This window comes from Mandrillus leucophaeus, unplaced genomic scaffold (genome assembly GCF_000951045.1).
Source record: "Mandrillus leucophaeus isolate KB7577 unplaced genomic scaffold, Mleu.le_1.0 Scaffold1, whole genome shotgun sequence".
NCBI lineage: Eukaryota > Metazoa > Chordata > Mammalia > Primates > Cercopithecidae > Mandrillus > Mandrillus leucophaeus.
The window spans coordinates 1850078-1870498 of record NW_012098097.1 but is presented as its reverse complement, the minus strand read 5'-3'; the positions used below and the strand labels follow the sequence as shown (position 1 = coordinate 1870498).

Here is a 20421-nt window from a genome sequence, read left to right as displayed (position 1 = left end):
CAAAAGAAAGCCCCTTGGTTCTCTTGCCTGAGTCAATTCTACTTCCATTCATGGGGGGTTGGGGGTAGGGAGGGTCTCCAGGTGAAAGAAATGAACTTTATCAAAGGAACAGCCAAGGCAGCTCACGGCTGCTTACCTCTGTGAATGACAGACAGCTTACTGTGTAAATGTTCTAATGCTTTTACAATCTGCAAGAGAAACACAAAGACAGATTTATTTATCATATCGCTGGAAAGAAATGGAATATTAAGTATATCAAGGTTTATTATGCTTGGCTTTAGATTACCAGTGAGATATTTTCTCAAATAGTGGTGGTCCTATCTAGGAAAATACATAGGAAGTTACGCAAATTGGACTCCATCCACCAGAGAGGACCGTATCTTATATCAGAAAGGATGTCTCCCTCATCTATCTTGTTCATTTGCCCTCATTCTTTTTCTCTCCACCCTCCTGAACCTGAATAGCCATGAAGGTAGAAGACCTTCTTTCTATTTATTTTCCTTCTGCTTCCTTCTATGCCTACTAGTCTTAAGAGAACATTTTAAACATCCATAAATGAAAATCAAAATAAACTACTGTCAGAATATAGACACCAGGAATGTGGTCATAGCTGACGAATGCAGCACTTAGAGTCATTTAACCTAGAGTCCGCCAAACCAAAGCAGGGCTAGAATCTTCTATATAGTGCTCAGAAAGGAAAGCATGTATTTATCCATCCACCAATAAATGTCAACAGACATGTACGAATAGTAGCTGTGGCCCAGGTAGTATTTCTCCATATTGAGATACAAAGACACACAGGGACTTTATTTCTCACATTATCCTTGCAGTAGGGATCAAAATGTACTCACAGAAACGGCTATTTTCCCTAAGATGTCCTCTGGAATTGTCTGGCCTTTATCAATAACTTGTTTGTAGAATTTATCTAGTGATGTGTCCATGAGCTCCATGCAGATCCACACATCACCCTGGAGACCAATTGGTTCAGGAATTGTTTAAAAGGATGAAAAAGGGAGAAAGAAAAATAAAAAAAACAGTAAACACCTGTCCTGAAGAATTAACTATTTCTTTCTTGAGTTTTGGGGGGAAATATATTGCTTTCTGTCAAGATCATAAAGGAATTCACAAATAAGCAAGGTTATCTCCAAAGAGCAAACGAGTAGGTAGCCGAGCAGAACCTGCATGTGATCTCCTACCCCTTAATGAAAAATGGAATCTAATTACTAACAGACATAAGCAATAAAACCCCAGAAATCCAGGCCTTTACTGATACCACTGTCTAGGAGTTAGGTCTAGGTGCCTACTCCCTGTCGGATCTCTCACACTAAACACCAGCAATAGTCAGTCAAAAAGCTGGTTTTAATGAGGTGAAGCCTCATAATTCATATCATGGTGAAGTGAAAAACAGAGGTAGAGAAAAGAGATCAAAGTAAGTCTACATGGTACACAAGTAGGCTAGATGAAGTTCCTAAAGCAGTCCAAAGACCAGAATATTTCCAATTATAAGAGATCTATGCAAATCAGTCTATAGGCGATATAGAAAGTTCTGCCAAGATAAACAAAACAAAAAAAGAAAGGAGAAGAGAATCTCTGCATCTTAAAAAGGCTAACCACATTTGAAAATACCATAATTTCAATCCAACCTTGCCCCAGGGCATGTCATCATTGCACACACGTAAACCCCCCTATACAAGATGTGTCAAAGAGGAAAGAGCTCCATGATTGTGATGGCATTTACGTGATCAGAGAAACTTCTTTTTACGTTATTGTTCTCCCTGGACTTTGAATTGAAGGGTCACCTACCTCCCGAAACAGTGCGCCATAAAAGGTGACGGTGAATGGACAGTCCACCGTCCTCATGGAAATATCCAAATCCATCAGTAGCCTTTTCTGTTCCTGGCTATTTACTGTGGCTCGAATCCGCTGAATGGAAATGCATGGAAAATGTATGGTTACTACTCTGAGGATGAGGCAGGCAGGGACCTGAAGGAGTCCCATCGTGAAAATAGTACAGTTCATAACACAACTTCTAGCAACAACATTGTGAATATCCACCCTAAGCGATTAGCTATCTGTAACACATGAAAATAAGGAAGGCTGTTACTCATTTGATTTCCTGAACAGTCTTGGTAAGAAACAAATTGATAGTATGTTTTGGAGAGTGACAAAATATTTTGGAATGTATTTCCAAGTTACAAAAACAATCTGGTTTACTGTATTATGTCTGTTCAGTGCAAACAGGACACAATATTAAGGACTTTGCTGCTTATCTGAGGTCCCAAGAAAATAAAAAACCAAAAGCGCTTCTTTGGGAACGGGTAAGAGTATTTGGAGGGAAAAGTAACTGTAAGAGAATTGGTACAGCTATAGGAAACGGAAGGAATTAGAGAGAAATAGAGAAACCGTTCATTCTTTATCCCAGTGCTTCTGTGGCAAGAAAAATCTGTCACACTAGCAAATGTAGCCTTACAGAAACATGATTATGTCGCTAAATGATAGGAGAGATACAATATCACTAGGCCTTCACGCTTTTTGCCTACTTAGCAAGTCAGCAGAACAGACTGAAAAATCTACAAGATAAAAGTATTCCCATTCTTCAAAAGCAAAGGGATCCAAGTCCCTTTGATTATTCCTAACGATGGCCCAAATCTATTAACTCAACTAGAGATGTTAATTCTTTGTGATCCTCCCAGCATCTACTCAATAATATGAAATGATTTTAAATTTCCTTTCATAGCTCAAAAACTACGTAGATTGACCCTAGATATATTTTACCCTCCTTTTTCCACAAATGGAGACAATTTTCTCTCCCAATTCTGGTTTCTTGATTTTCAGGGGCAACTCTTTAAAAGCAACAAAATATAGAATAAAAGAGATTTATGAGTCATAACAGGCAAATGTAATATGTAAACTTTCGTTGGGATGCTGATTTGAAAATCCAACAGGACAAAACAAACACTGACTGTCATCTCAAAACACTTTGAGATGATCAAGGAAATTTTCGCTTGGACTGTGGATTAGATGAAGGAATTATTATTATGATTTGAGATGGAGTCTCGCTCTGTCATCCAGGCTGGAGTGCAGTGGCATGATCTCGGCTCACCACAACCTCCACCTCCAGGGTTCAAGTGATTCTCCTGCCTGAGCCTCCCAAGTAGCTGGGACTGCAGACACATGCCACCATGCCCAGCTAATTTTTTGTATTTTTAGGAGAGATGGGGTTTCACTATGTTGGCCAGGCTGGTCTCGAACTCCTGACCTCGTGATCCACCTGCTTTGGCCTCCCAAAGTGCTGGGATTACAGGCATGAGCCAGCATGCCTGGCCCATTAATTATTTTTAAGTGTGATGATGACATGGTAGTTTTGTAAACATTTAAAATTGTTAAAGAATGGATGGAGGGTGAGTTAAGAGTTAAAAAAAATAATAATAAAAAATAAAAAGTAGATACAACTCACACCAAGGAAGCCTTTTCCATACCTTTTGAGGAAAATACCCTTCCCTCCAAATAATCTTTTCTGTCTTACCCTACGGAAGATGGTTTTGCTTCTATTAAAAGGGCTGGTTGACAATTGAGATGGACAAACGTATACACAGCAGATAGAAAACATTTGGGAGAATGTCAACTCTACCTTCACTGCCATGATCTGCCCGCTGGGCACGTGCCGCATCTTCTCCACCACCCCGTACGCACCTCGTCCCAGTTCCATTATAGGCTCCAGGTCATCTGCCTTCACCTCAAAGTTCTACAAGAGAGAAAAGGAATAATGCAATGGGAACGAGAAAAATAAACAGAACAGAGAGCACCTTATCCTCTATCTCGTTTCTCTCAATGTTCTGAGGACTATTTCTGGGCCAGAAGATTTTCTAGCATGTCAAAGCAGCCTCTGAAAGCAAGAAGCTACGAGAAGGGCCAAGAGATGTCTAGGAGCTCCCACGGGGGTAGCCCACCTGCTTGTCCCAGGCAACACAGAAACACAACTTGGATTCAGCTTGCTCAGGTCTCAGTTGAAGCTATTTCACTGCAGTTCTTTAGCCACGACCCTTCATTGTGTCTGTAACCCACTATTGACTGATGGCAACTAGATGATGTCTGAGCTTTGAGAAATACCATCCCAAGAGAACCATCTACTCTCTTCAAATGCCTTCCATCAAAACCACAGTAGCCTGATTTCAATTCAACATTTTTTCAAAATAGCAAAAACTTTGCATACCACTTCCCTTTAAATGCAAATGTTTTTTTGACTCATCCCCTGACAGCATGCTAGGGAAAACAAAGCATACATATAAAATGGCCAACGTATTAGCTGGCAGACGTGACTTTTTCTTACCTGATTTCCAATAGAAATGCAAGCCTTGGAGTCTAAATCTCGAGGTGGTCTAAGAAAGATAAGGGGGAAAAGAACAAACATAAGCTAATGAGTCAATTATATCCTTCCCAAATCACACGTCACTGGGGGTATTTTTCCTTAAAAAGAAAGTGGAAGTTCATGAGTAAACTGAAGCAGCATATGAGTGTGAATAAGAGGAGATTTGAAATAAATTACATTTGGGTTTAAATTACTTAATCTCTTTGGGGCTCCATTTCTTCTTTCACAGGGGGATATTAATACGCCTACATTGTGAAGCAGGAGTGAGTATTAAATGAGATAACACAAGCAAAATGCTTAGCAGAATGTTTGGCATACAATAAATATCTAATTCATATGTGCAATTATATAGATCAGGGTGCCTAACCCCCAAGCCACAGACTAATACCAGTCAGCAGAAGATGAGTGGTGGGTGAAGGACAGAAGCTTCACCTGTACTTGCAGTCACTCCCCATCGCTCACATTACCACCTGAGCTCTGCCTCATGTCAGATCAGCGGTGGCATTAGATTCTCATAGGAGCACAAACCCTACTGTGAACTGTGTATACGAGGGATATAGGTTGCGTACTCCTTATAAGAATCTAATGCCTGATGATCTGTTGCTGTCTCCCATCACCCCCAGATGGGACCATATAGTTGCAGGATAACAAGCTCAAGACCCTCATTGATTCTACATTATGGTGAGTTGTATAATTATTTCATGATGTATTACAATGTAATAATAATAGAAATAAAGTACACAATAAATGTAATGTGCTTGAATCATCCCGAAACCATCCCCCTACCCAGTTCATGGAAAAACTGTCTTTCAAAAAACCAGTCCCTGGTGCCAAAAAGGTTAGGGACTGCTGATACAGGTCATTGTGCTAGAGTAGTAAGTCTCAAGCTTTATCTTTCATCCAAGAGCACCAATACATATAATTAAGTCACCACATGTCTCACAATTGTTTTAAGAAACAAATAGCAATGGCATATATTCTGTTAACTCACAAAATTCATAGAACATAAGAATTTCAAATCTAGTCCCTTCTTTCATAGATGGACAGAAGGTCCAGAGAGGAAAAGTGACTCCCCCCAGCCCACAGCTGCCCCAGGTCTCCTGATTTCCAGTTCTGCATCCTCTCTACTCTACCAGGCTGTCTCATCAAGCCCAGCAATATTTCTTCCATGCATAGCATTATACAATTCCGGGGTTTTCTTAGGAGCCAGAGGTTTGCTGATTTTGTTTCTATAGTCACTTCCTGAGTATTTATTTCTACTACTTCAATGATCTCTCAGGTGGTATCAATCTACTTAAGAGATAAATGTTTGGCTCTGGCTGTGCACACAACTAGAAGCTGAGAAAGGCACTTTTCTGAAGAAATGTACCAACGGTAGTACGATAAACATAGCAAATGCTGGCCAGGTGCGGTGGCCCACGTCTGTAATCCCAGCACTTTGGGAGGCTGAGGCGGGCGGACCACCTGAGGTCAGGAGTTCGAGACCAGCCTGGCCAACACGGTGAAACCCCGTCTCTAGGAAAAATACAAAAATTAGCTGGGCATTGTGGCACACGTCTGTAATCCCAGATACTCGGCAGGCTGAGGCAGGAGAATCGCTTGAACCCAGGAGGTGGAGGTTGCAGTGAGCCAAGATTGTGCCATTACACTCCAGCCTGGGTGAGAGAGTGAGACTCTATATATATAAAACATACCAAATGCCAAAAAACACATTGTTAATGTGATCAAACAAAAAGAGCAACCAGAGGCTAAAGACGAAAGAATCTTGGTGCTGCCAGAAAAGGGGGAAAGAGGGTGAGCAGGCAGGTAAAGACTCATGTCTCTCTGGAAGCACATTCCATGCCAGAAGAAGGCAAAGGAAAATGGAAAGAAAGAGGAAAAGAGAAAGATGAAAGGCAGAGAGAAAAGAAACCTTTGCCAATGAGGACTTTTTCCAACTCTCAGGTATGATTCTAACCCTTTTGCTGAAATTAAATACATAAATAAAATGAAAAAGTAGGGATACGGGCTGGGCGTGGCGACTCACACCTGTAATCCCAGCACTTTGGGAGGCTGAGGCAGGTGGATCACCTGAGGTCAGGAGTTCGATACCAGCCTGGCCAACGTGGTGAAACCCCGTCTCTAATAAAAATACAAAAATTAGCCGGGCATGCTGGCGGGCGCCTGTAATCCCAGCTACTCGGGAGGCTGAGGCAGGAGAATCGCTTGAACCCAGGAGGCAGAGGTTGAAGTTGAAGTGAGCCAAGATCGTGCCACTGCTGTCCAGCCTGGGCGACAAGAGGGAGACTCGGTCTCAAAAAACAAAACAAAACAACACAACAAAAAAAAGAGGAAAACGGCAAGCCTTCTCTCACCTCAAAATTCTTTTGGAATACATAGAATACTTAAAGTTTTTTATACTAACTTAAAACTGGGGACTGAGAGAGAGAGCGCAGAAAAAAACAACACAAAACAAAATACACACACACACCCCCCACAAACAGCAGTGATGTGTTTCTCTATCTTGTGTTTCTGAGCAGGGAATTTTTCTTCAGAAAAGGTTTCTGGAAGAATCAAATTTCTAAAACGCTACTTCCTCTTTCTCAAGATTTCCAAAGCTATTTTTCCTTAGTTGTCACAATTTGCTTGTACTAATTTGTAATGGCACTTTGAAATAAAGGCAAATATGACTTTAAACATGTGACTAACATAAACAACAAAAATCCTTTGCAATTATTCAACACGCTGATTTTTTTTTTTTTTTTTTTTTTTGAGACAGAATCTCACCCTGTCACCCAGGCTGGAGTGCAGTGGCGCGATCTCGGCTCACTGCAATCTCCGCCTACTGGGTTCAAGCAATTCTCCTGCCTCAGCCTCCCAAGCAGCTGGGATTACAGGCACCCACCACCACGCCCAGCTAATCGTTGTACTTGGAGTAGAAACAGGGTTTCGCCATGTTGGCCAGGCTGGTCTCAAACTCCTGACCTCAAGTGATCCTCCCGCCTCAGCCTCCCAAAGTGCTGGAATTACAGGCGTCAGCCACCACACCCAGCCATCACCTTGACTTTTTAAAAGTATGAAGCAACAGAAAGGTCACTAATTATTTGGGGCTGCGACTGTTTTTGCCATCCAATGAGGTTATCGAAAACGAGTTCTTCCAAGTCTAATATTCTTATATTTTATATATATAGCAGGGCTCAGCAAATTACAGTCTGTGGTCCAGCTAAGAATGACTTTTCCAAATTTAAATGTTTGTAAAAAACCAAAAAATAAACAACAGCATCCTCTGTGGCCCACGTAGCCTAAAATATTTACTATCTGGCCTTTTACAAACAAAACAAAACAAAACAAAACAAACAAACAAAAAAAGTTTGCTGAGCTTGGCTCTATACTAACTTTGCATTACCCCGGGACCTAATAGAAGGGTCTGGTGCCATTTTCCAGATTAAGAAAAATGAAACCCAGAAAAGCTGGGTGATTTTCTGAAGCCATACGGTCATCCGCAGAGCTGAAAATAAAACTCAAGTCACCTGAATCTCAGCCTTGACTTAAGGAGGAGAAAAAGGAAGAAGAGAAGGAAATATAAAAAACTGGGCTAAGAGCTTTTTTACCTGCTCTCATGATTCCCATTGAGGCAGATTGAATACAAGGAACTTGCTCCCAATGCCCAGGCCTCCTCTAATGAAAATAATCAATTCGCCTGTGCCGCAGGCCCTTGGGCTCATCAAGTGGGCCAAAAATATCAAATGATGGGGCCAAGACTGACAAATCAGATTGGATTAGTTGACATTGTGCTCTGTCCAGGGCTGGGCATATTAGTTTGCCAGGGGCATTGCGATTCTGCAGGAAGTTTATACTGTGGGTGGATGTTCTCTGTCACTTATTCAATATTTTAGTCCTCTGGGGAAAAAACCAAGCTTATTACAAAAATTCTTCCCCTGGAAGACCAAAGGTCTTCCAAAGGTCACCTAGTATTCATTTTTTATATGAACAACCAGCTTCAGTTTAGTACGATAGTTATTCATCTATAATTTTACATGAGGAATCAGTTCACTGGTTATTATCACAATTATTATTCATTTATTCAGAAATATTTATTGAGCACCTATTTGGGCAAGAGACTGTGTGAGCCATTTACATAAAATAGCTTCCTTAATTTTTACAACTCTCAGAGGTAGTATTAATAGAGGTGTTATTACCTCTAGTGAAATAGAATAGGGTATGAATTGAAATCGAGGTATTAATACCTCTTTCAGCAATTAATATTGAAAGTGACTAAATAATTTAAGAACACTCAGGCTGGGAGCATTGGCTCACACCTGTAATCCCAGCACTCTGGGAGGCTGAGGCAGGTGGATCATGAGGTCAGGAGTTCAAGACCAGCCTGGCTAACATAGTGAAACCCCATCTCTACTAAAAATACAAACTTAGCTGGGCATGGTGGCAGGTGCCTGTAGTCCAAGCTACTTGGGAGGCTGAGGCAGGAGAATTGCTTGAACCCGAGAGGCGGAGGTTGTGGTGAGCCACGATCACATCACTGCACTCCAGCCTGGGCAACAGAGTGAGACTCTGTCTCAAAAGAAAAAAGAACTCTTAGAGAGACAATGAGATTAGAACCCAGAGCTGCACCATGATGGCTTCTGATGCACAGTGCGCTGTAAAGGATACTACCTCTCATTTCACTAGCCATAAACTGTTTGCTCACAGCCTCTACCAGTCTGCTGTGTGGCTAAGAGCACATCACTGAAAGTCAGAGATTCCTGAGCTTATATGCCAGTTCTTCCACTGAGAAGCTGTGCAATAATGCTCGCTTGGAGCTACCTTTCATCGAGCAATTGCAATGCACCAGGCACTACACGAGACACTCATATGGATTATGACATCTAATCCTCAAGACAGCAACATCACTGTTATTCCCGGGTTTTGTTTGTCTGTTTTTTGAGATGGAATCTCACTCTGTCATCTAGGCTGGAGTGCAGTGGCATAATCTTGGCTCACTGCAACCTCCACCTCCTGGGTTCAAGTGATTCTCCTGCCTCAGTCTCCCAAGAAACTGGGACTATAGGCGCCCGCCGCCACGCCCGGCTAATGTTTTGGTATTTTTAGAAGGGGAAACTAAGGCTTAGCGCAGTTAGGTATTTTGCCTAAGGTATTCAACTAGTGAAGTTTAGATCCCAAATTTAAACCTAAGTGTTCTGGCTCCAGACCCTGAACTCTTACCCATGAAGCTATGCTCAACAGTTTGGAGCAATGCACCTGACCGTTGCACCGTTCTGTTTGTTCACATGTCAAATGAGAGTAACAAACACTGCTTCTGAGTTTCTTGTGGTGGTTAAATGAAACAATATGAACTAGCATCACACTGATTTAGAATTGGTCACTATCAATTAAGGGAAGGGACAGCCCACACTGGCATCAGTAGCTCAGAGAAAGAGCTCAAACAGAGGGGCCACACACGTGGAACTCGGGAGAATGGAGCTTTGTCAAGGCCTATTTATTTTTGTGAAGCGCAGCAGAAGGAGGCAGGGTATGAATGGGAAGAAATCACCAAGCCAGCCTTCAAAAATCGCCAAGAAAAACACAAAATGTGGGAGCTACTTCTTTAGGAGTATAAATTTAAGCCTCGGCATTAAAGTCATAACAAGGAGACTCTTTGAGCTACGGTGGTATACTCTACAATAATGAAGTGATACTTTTCGCTTCACAAAGTGAAACAGATAAGTATATTCACAGCATATCCTATTAATACCATACGAGGGAAAAACAAAATATAAACTGCTTTTATCCTTGTTTATACCAAGAAAGTGTTTATGGTAGCCTTCCAAAATTCATAAAATTTTTAAAATTAACATATACTTTATGCTATAATGTAAACTAATATAAAAGGTAAAGAATAAAAATTGTAAGGGGAAGGGATATAAGACTGCTGGCAGGTTGATATATGAATAAATCCCAAAGGAAATAGTAAAAATAAAAGCAGAAAGCAATAAAATTGAAAATAGGAAAATAAAACAAAGCCGGTTCTTCAAAAGAAAAAAAAATCAGTAAAGTTGATAAACCTCAAGCAAAACTGACAAATTTAACAAGAGAAGACACAAATTATCAGTATCAGGGAAGAAAAACAAAAAAAAGGTGTCACAACAGATTGTACATCCATTTAAAGGATAGGCAGAAAACACTGTGAACAGTTTTACTCTCATAAATGTGACAACTTCGAAGAAATAGACCAACTCCTCAAAACCACGTACTACCAAAACTCAGCCATAATGAAACAGATAATCTGAATAGTCCTGTAGCTATTAAAGAAATTGGGATTGTGATTATAAGGTCCCAGAAAAAAAAAAAAATCCAGGCTCATTTTCTTTCATTGGAGAATTTTAGCAAACATTCAAAGAAGAATTAGCACCAATTTCATACAATGTCTACCAAAAAATAGAAGCAACACTTACCAATTCATTTTTATTAGTATTACCTTAATACTAAAACTAGAAAATAATAGCACAAGAGAAATAATAAATAAACCATCACAGACCAACATCTCCCAAAAGCCTAGAAACAAAAATCCCCAACAAAATTTTAGCAAATCGAATCCAACAATGCACAAAAATATATACACCATAACTAACTGGGATTCATTTGGGGTATGCAAGGCTAGCTCAGTACATAAAAATGAATCAACATAATCTACATATCAACAGACCAAAGAAGAAAAATCTTTTGATCATATCAATTGGTGCAGAGAAAGCATTCAACAAAATTCAATACCCATTCATAATAAAAGTTCTCAGGCAGGGCATGTTGGCTCGTGCCTGTAATCCTGGCACTTTGGGAGGGCCAAGGCACGCAAATTGCTTACCCACGAGTTCGGACCAGCCTGGACAACACGGTGAAACCCCATCTCTACAAAATACAAAAATAAATTAGCCCAGTGTGGTGGCATGTACCTGTAGTTCCAGCTACTTCGGAGGCTGAGATGGGAGGATCACTTGAGCCAGGGGAGGCTGAGACAGCAGTGAGCCATGAGCACACCACTGCACTCCAGCCTGGGTGACAGAGTGAGACCCTGTCTCAAAAAACAAAAACAAACAATCAAAAAAAAACCTCTCAGTATGCTGAGAGATTTTATATAGCTGGGAACCTTTTCAACCTCATAAGTAACATCTACAAAAAATCTACAGTTAGCTTCATACTTACTAGTGAAAGACTAAATGCTTTCCCTCTAAGATGAGGAACAAACCAGTTTGCCTGCTCTCATCAACCTTATTAACATAGGACTGGACATTCTTGTCACTTCAATAAGGCAACAAAATGCAAGTAAAAGTCAAAGTAAAGATTGGAAAAGAAGAAATAAAACTGTCTCCGTTTACAGATGCCATGATTGTCTACATGGAAAACCCTAAGGATTCGATGAAAAGCTTCTAGAACTAATAAGCGATTTTAGTACAGTCACAGAATAGAAGATCAATTGCAGAATCCACAGAATACAAAATCAATACAGAAAAGATCTATTGCATTTCTATACACTGACAATGAACAAGTAAAAACCTAGCTCACAAATCAAATTCCGCTTAAAATTTGCTCCAAAAAAACACTTAGGTATAAATTTCAACAAAATCTAATATAGAGGAATTGTATTATAAAAATACTGATGGAATAAAATTTTTAAAGTTGAAGAAATAGACCATGTTTGCAGATTAGAAGAACCAAGGTAGTAAAAATGTCAATTCGCCCTAAATTGATCTATAGGTTAAACACAATTCCTACTAAAATCTCAGTAAGTTTCTCTGTGGACATAGACAAGCTTATTCTAAAACTTATATGAAAAGAGAAAGACCTTAGAATAGTCAACATAATTCTGAAAGGGAACAGAGTGAGAGGAATCATGTTTCCCTGTTATGACTTACTATGCAGCTGTGGTAATCAAGACAGTGTGATACTGGCAAAGGGACAGACACATAAATCAGTGGAACAGAATAGAGAACACAGAAATAACTTCAAACAAATATGCCCAATTGACATTTGACAAAGGAGCAGAAGCAATTCAATGGAGGAGGGATAGCCTTTTCAACAAATGGTTCTAGAATAATTGGTAACCCACTGGCCAAAAAAACAAAGCTCAACCTAAACTCACACCTTGACCAAAAATTAACTCAAAATGGACCATGGGCTTAAATGCAAAATGCAAAACTACAAAACTTCTAGACAGATCTAGGACTACGCAAAATGTTCTTAGACTTATCATCAAAAGCATGATCTGTAAAAGTAATAATTGATAAGTTGAGCTTCATCAAAATTAAAAACTTTTGCTCTGTGAAAGACCCTTCTAAAATCATAAAAAGACAAATTACAAACTGTGAAAAATATTTTCCTATCATGTATCAGACAAAGTCCTTGTGTCCAGAATATACAAATAACTCTCAAAAGTAAACAATAAAAAGAATCTAATTAGACAATGGGCAAAAGATATGCACAGACATTTCACCAAAAATATGTAGATGGAAAATAAACACCTAAAAACATATTCTACATTATTAGCCACTAGAGAAATTGCAAATTAAAACTACATATAGGCCGGGCACGGTGGCTCACGCCTGTAATCCCAGCACTCTGGGAGGCCGAGGCCGGTGGATCATCTAAGGTCAGGAGTTCAAGACCAGCAGACCAGCCTGGCCAATATGGTGAAACCCTGTCTCTACTAAAAAAAAAAAAAAAAAAAAAAAAAAAATTAGCTGGGCATGGTGGCAGGCGCCTGTAATCCCAGTTGCTGGGGAGGCTGAGGCAGGAGAATCACCTGAACCTAGGGGCAGAAGTTGCAGTGAGCCGAGATCACGCCACTGCACTCCAGCCTGGGCAACAAGTGAGAAACTCCATTTCAACAACAACAACAAAAACTACATACATATCACTACACATCAGAATGGCTAAACTGCAAAATACTGACAGTACCAATTGCTGGCAGAGATCCAGAAAAACTGGATTATTCAGACATTATTGGTGAGAACATAAAATGGTACATTTACTCTGGCCAAGAGTTCAGCAGTTCTTTCAAAAGTAAAGATGGGCTTACCATGTAACCCAGCAATTACACTATTGGGCTTATACCCCAGAGAAATGAAGACCTATTCTCATGCAGGAACTTATGCATAAATGCTCATAACAGCTTTATTCCTAATAGCCAAAAATGGAAAACTTCCCATATCTCCTTCAAAGGCTAAGGTGTTCAACAAACTATGGTATGACCATACCATAGATGGGTACTTAGCAATAAAATGGAACAAACTGTCAATACATGCAGTTACTTAAATGAACCTCAATAAAATTATGTTGAACAAAAAAATCTCAAAAAGAGATGCATGATTTCATTTACATAACAATCATGAAATAACAAAATGGCAAAGGAGACCAGATTAGTGGTTGCCAGGGATTAAGGACAGAGATGGGGGGAAGAGGTGGGTGTGACTATAAGAGGGTAACATAAAGAGTCTTGTAATGTTGCTGTAGTGAAGTATCTTGATTATAATAGTATTTATGCAATACTTATACATGTGATAAACTTTATAGAGCTACACATGCACACACACACACACAAATGAATACTTGCATAGCTGGCAAAATTAAGTTCTATGATTTGCACTACTGCCACTTTCTTGATCTTGATAATGTACTATGGTTGTGTAAGATGTTAACGTGGGACGGGGGGAGTTTGGCATAGCTTGGGGAAAGGGATATATGGGACTTCCCTGTACATTTCTTTGCAACCTCCTTTTAATCTACAATTACTTCAAAATAAAAAGTTTTAAAAGTATATCCCATAAATTCCTACACAGGTAGTAAAAGTAGGCCACATATTTGACTCTAAGCTCTTGAGAAATCAATCAGAGAGGAAACAATAGTAATTACACAGTTCACAGGTCTACCAAAAAAAAAAAATTGCTCAGAGAGACCAAAATAAAGAAAAAAAAGAGGAAAAAATATTGATAGTAAGTATGAGAAGATGGATCCTCCTCCTGCAGATTCCAATGAAAGGAACATTCTATCTTGAGTTTAGACCCTTGAGCTAGAGTCCAGAACCCTAAAGAGTAGCCGTCAACTCTACTTTGTCCTTAAAAATTCTCCAGTGGAAAGTTTCTGTATACTGCTTCATGCAATGCAAGGACCAATGGCTTTAACAAAGTCTTAACAGCAGACAGGATCCCATTTCAAAGCACATTCCAACGCTAGGGGGTGCACTTCCTGATAGTAGATCACAGCTAACATCAAAACGCATTACAAAGGGAGGCACTTTTGTAGACATGAGCAAAAGCCTTACCAACTCACTTTTCCATTAGGATGCCCTCTCTTTGCCCTTGCCCTGTCTCTCTAACACCTCTATTGTGATTCGTTTCCTTGGAGTTTCGATTCCTCTCATGCAGATGCCTTGGTAGGGAAGTACCTTTCCCACCACCAGATTAAAAAAAAAAACAAGAAGGAGGTTCACAGAGAGGATGTCATTTACACGATGTCCTTCACTAGGACTTGAGCTGACTTAGGGATTTAGGCCAAAACCTCAGCTAATAAAAAAGTGTTCCTTTACCTCATTCTTCCTTCTGTTTATACGGGACAGAATTTAAGTGTCAGGATGTGGGTCCTCACCAAATACCATCTTTCCATCTCAACCCAAGTTTTATACTAGTGGCTTTCACAGGGATTTTCCTGTTTGCTCTAATCTACAGGGAAAAGGCAAGGAAGTCCACATCCAGGGGCCTTTCTGGCCTTACATAGAGCCCCATCTGCCAAATATATGTGACATTCAATTCTTACTCAACCAATAACTTAAGACATTGAGTTCAAAACTACCCATTCAACATAACTGACTGATAAGATATGATTATTTCAGGTCTCAGAACAGTGAGCAAATGGCTTCCCCCCTTAAAGGGCTCTTCTAAAGTCAAGGCATTGCTCACCAGTCCAAAAATAAACCCCCAGGAGAAACCTGAAAGTACAAGGATTTGAATTCAGATGATGATCTCGCCAACTTACGTGGAACTGGTCTGAGGTTGCTCAAATGCTTCTTTTGGAATTTTAAGGCCAGGGTTTCGCTTCTTGCCTATGGGGAAAGACGTAAGGAAAACGTTAAGGATTAAATCATAGCAAGATAGCAGAGAAAGAGACTGCAGCAAAGGAAAGAGCTGACCTGCGCAAGCAGCTCTCACGTCTCCATTCAAAGCACCACTTCCTGCCCAGGAAGTTTGTGAGTGTTGAGAACCCAAGCACCAGGTAGAACAGAGCTTCCCAAATACAGACTATGGTCATGAATGAGGTTTTTCATCAGTCCAGGGGGCAAACATCAGGATGAGAATGCCAACTCTCTTTTCCTAGGAAGATCTGCCCTTTCTGCCCACTGAGTGTGTCACTGCAACTTCTTTTTTTTTGAGACAGAGTCTCACTTTGTCACCAGGCTGGAGTGCAGTGGCACGATCTCCCCTCACTGCAGCTTCTGCCTCCTGGATTCAAGCAATTCTCCTGCCTCAGTCTCCTGAGGAGCTGGGATTACAGGCATGCACCACCATGCCCGGCTAATTTTTGTATTTTTAGTAGAGACAGGGGTTTCTCCATGTTGGCCAGGCTGGTCTCAAACTCCTGACCTCAGGTGATCCACTGACCTTGGCCTCCCAAAGTGCTGGGATTACAGGCATGTGCCACCACACCCAGCCTATGAGCCACCATGCCTGGCCTTGCTTTTTTTTTTTTTCTTTGACACTATAATGGTGATGGCAGACACTTGGTTATAGCTTTTTTTTTTCTTTTTAGTGTTAGTAAAGGGCAGTCACCCTTATCTCAGTATCCCCCTATTTTCTAAATCGATCTGTTAACAACTACAAGAGTTAGCAATGGAAGTAGAATAAAAAATGCTTTTCCACTGTTCTGCCCTCCCCACCCTTTCCCAACCACCTGCTGTAATTTGAAAAACTTAAGAGAGGGATAGAGTAATACTTATTTACATTTGCCCTGTTCCGTAAAGGATTAAGATAACAGATGAGCTTATGCAAGGAGGTTATAACTTCTTCTTGGGCCAGATGGAAAGGTAGCTTGATGTCGATCATACCTGGGCTGAAATTACAAGAGAATTTGGCTCGAATACTTCTGTTGATGAGTGAAAACGAACAGACTGAGAAATACCAGCTCAGGAAGCAGATCAGAGCAAACAAGGGCCTGGGGTTTTCCCCATCCATGGAGATCCTGTGTCTCCCAGGGGAAACCAAGGGAGCGCTGGATAGAATGGCTGGAAAGAATGCTACCTCCTGGCCGGGCGCGGTGGCTCACGCCTGTAATCCCAGTACTTTGGGAGGCCAAGGCGGGCGGATCACGAGGTCAGGAGATCGAGACCATCCTGGCTAATATGGTGAAACCCCCTCTCTACTAAAAATACAATAAATTAGCCAGGCACGGTGGTGGGCGCCTGTAGACCCAGCTACTCGGGAGGCTGAGGTAGGAGAATGGCGTGAACCCAGGAGGCGGAGCTTGCATGCAGTGAGCCAAGATCGCACCACTGCATTCCAGCCTAGGTGACAGAGCAAGACTCCGTCTCAAAAAAAAAAAGAATGCTACCTCCTTTCCCACCTCTTCTCTACATTGCAGATGAGCACTCAGAGATAACACAAGCCCTGGATACGGCCCTGGATAGATCCTGAAGCTGCAAAGAAACTTAAGAAATCAATTAGAATAACCTCCTTGCAGAAAAAATGACATCCAAAGACTTCAGTGACCTGCTCCACATCACAGAGGTCAGCAATGACCCAGTCAGATCAGAATCCAGGTCTCCTGACGCCCAGGTGGGAGTTCTTTCTACTGTCCTGCAACAGAAGAGGTTTAGAGATGACTGGAGAGGGGGCGAGTGAGAAGAACACGGGATTTTGAGTTTTAAAATATCCAGCTGACATCTGCTTCTTCCATGCACCACACAACTTCTAGAATCACTTTTCATCTGACTCTGTTTTCTCAATTGTAAAATGAGGAAGTAACATCAGTACTCACCTCACTTGACTGATACGAGAATCAAAGCAGATAACATATATGAAAAAACATTAAGATATCGTAAGTAGCTCTTAATTAGACTCATTTAGGGAAACAATTAGTACTGTCTCCTCTTTTTAAAAGTCATTTAAAAAAATTCATGAAGAGAATTGGCTACATGATCATAGCCCACTACAATGTATAACGAAATTTTTTCTTTCTATTCCTTCAGAATCCAAAATCAGATCAATTCTGCCAAGTTGTATAAAGCCAGGAAAAAATATTCAGCCTAGAGAAAGCCTTTTAGGAACACTTTCAGGCTTTCTCAATTCTCTCCTCATTTGGGTTTACCTATGTATTTTACACAGTTCAAAACTCACCATTCACTTTCCTGCTCTTGGAACTCAAACAGCTGTTAAGGATGTTACCAAATTGTCAGTTATTGACATCACATAGAGCTTTCCTAGGTACCAGGAACTATGCTAAGTGCTGGACCCAGTTATGAGAATCCAAATAGATAGATGGCCTAATTCCAACAATTGCCATCCATATGCCTCAGCCAAACAGACAGGAAATGTTATTTTCAAAGAGATTCTTCAGTGAGGAATGAATGACAGGTTCAACTTGTTTAGATAACTATACAGATAACTACATACAAATTCCAGTACAGGCGACAGATAATTCAGGTAATCCCAAGAGGCAACCCTACAGTCCTCTCAAAGAAAACAAACACTAAAGTAACACATAATTTGCCTATGAAAACTGGTCTCCAGTTGTCATTTAAGCAAACCAAAAGCAGAAGTTACTCTTAAATTCCTACATCTTCCTCTTATTTCTAACTCAGTTCTTATAAGATAGACGTAAAGAGAAATAGCTATTTATTGAGAAAACCCCTTTGGAAAACCTTAATATAGCAATTAATTAGTAGCAATTCTTAACAGCAATTAACTCTTAAACCATAACTTAAATCACCAAAACATCTATACAAAGAAACAATTAAAAAGAGAGAACGTTTTTGGCACAGAGAGACCAAAGGAATAAAAGACCAAAATTATAATAAAGTCTTCCAAGAGGGAGGAGAAGGCCTTTGATTCTCTCCCCAGATCACTTTTACACCCAGCGATCCCCCCAACCCCCCACATCAACATCATTCTTACCCTGAATTTACTGCCTCCTAGTTGAAATTGCCAGCCTCCTGTCTCCAGACTCTAAACCCTTGACTATATATAAGTTGGACATCTGCATATCTTAAACCTAATATTTCCAAGTATATCAGCTCCTCAGAGGAACAGGAAAAAACAGATCCAGGAGACACAAAACCTAGTTGAATTACAGTGTTAGAAAATACTCTGCCTTCACGTTAAAAAGTACATCAAATAAAATACAAATCACAAGCACACACAGCGACATTCTGCAATTCACTTACTTGCCCATCTCTGACAGAGCAGCACAATAAGAGACCAGCAGAGGCGACTCTGGTGAGGTTTTCGAGGCTGCAGGGAAGGCCAGCAGAGGCAAACCTAACAGAAGTCATTCTTCACTTAGCTCCAAAGACCACACTTCAGCAAGGAGAAACAGAACCGAACAGACTCCGCCCCCTCCTCAAGTTCGGATTGCAGCAAACCTCTGCAAGTTCATTGTTCCCAGGAATTTGCAGCTTCAGGAAGGGAGAAGGGAAGTGGGTCTATGTGGACACCCAGGCGTGACATTAATCATTAACCAGACTTGGAGGAATAAATCTATAAATCTGGACAGTACCATGTTCTGCAGCTTTTCTATAAATGCCTCTTTCATTTCTTAAAAGAAAGAAAAACAATATGTGGTCAGTTTCCAGCTGTGTTTACTTCACAGCAATCTGTTCCCCCAGGAAGGCAGCCAACACCTGACGCTAACATTGAACACTGTTAAAAAAAAAAAAAAAAAAAAAAGGGAGGGAGCACCATGAATAATAAAGCTAAGTGGCCAACTATGTTCAACAGTCTTTGCCTTTGATATTCTAAAGCAAAGCAGAAAAGATGTCAGGAAAAAAAAGGCTTTCTATGATGTCACATGCTAGCAACACGCCTTCTCAGAAAGAGAGAATTCTGTAGATTTCTGCAGATCGCAACAAGCCTCGACTGCTTATTGGCACAGTCTGCAAAGGGTAAGCCTCGTTGGCCTGATTGGGCATATGCAGCACTATATTGCATCAGACCCTGTTACACCCATGCCTGTGTTCTCTGAAAATAGCGTAGTCCCACCACACACATATATTTGCAAAATTCATCTTAAACCAAAGCAAAGCTGGGTCATTATAATCCCGGCCTGGAGCAAAATGGCACTGGAAAAAAAAAATTTAAAAAGCCTTGCCAATAGCTAGAAAATATTTACCAGGCCACAGAAATGTTCGCTAGCTTTGACTGCACCGAAAATGATGGGGTACCCGAGAGGTCTTGCACACACTCTGAGAGGGTAAGCACAAAGCACTCCTCTGATGTTCCTCATTACATAAAACAGAAGATTGTGTTCCACTGCCAACCCAAACAGCATGAGAAGCCCACGCGGTCAACAGAAGGTGGCATCGTGAAGATACGCTGATGCCTAAATATTTGTTAGCTTGGCCGAGGGTTGGGGGGCATGATTGTGAGAGTTTATGATTATTGACACAGCTTCACAAAAGGATGGCAGTGTTTCCAGTGCCAAATTTATTTTAAAAATCTGTTTCCCAATATGAATGGGATTTCCAGCCAAGTAACTGGCAATCTAGAGGCCTTGGCTGCCCTCTCCTTACTACTTGCATCGAGGCTTACGTTCCAAGGGTAGTTGGCAATAAAATCAGCAGTGAAGTATCATTCAGTGTTATTAAATTGCAATCATCATATGCAAAGCAACGAACGAAGCAGGGCAGGGGAAGAGGCGTGCAGGAAGAAAGCTGGCTTTGCAACAGCAATGTAAAAGGGAACAGAGACCCTGCCATCCTCCAATCCTCCAAAACCACTGGTTCTTATATACCACTGAGATTCCAACCACTCAAGCAAATCTCTCTGGAATTATATAAAGTTTAGAGAAGAAACGCTGAAAAGCTTTTTTTTTTTTTTTTT

At 40.7% G+C, this 20421-nt stretch overlaps 1 protein-coding gene across 1 annotated transcript in view; it reads right to left on the bottom strand.

Moving 5' to 3' along the window:
* The window catches only part of MAP2K6 (mitogen-activated protein kinase kinase 6), a 137498-nt gene that overhangs the window by 21255 nt on the left and 95822 nt on the right, over positions 1–20421 (bottom strand). Inside the window, exons 2-7 of the mRNA XM_011986922.1 lie at positions 15368–15434; positions 4331–4379; positions 3632–3745; positions 1804–1923; positions 852–968; positions 137–188 (exon numbers count right to left, since the gene is read on the bottom strand). Coding sequence (XP_011842312.1) covers positions 137–188; positions 852–968; positions 1804–1923; positions 3632–3745; positions 4331–4379; positions 15368–15434 — 519 coding nt within the window. The remainder of the gene's footprint in view (positions 1–136; positions 189–851; positions 969–1803; positions 1924–3631; positions 3746–4330; positions 4380–15367; positions 15435–20421) is intronic.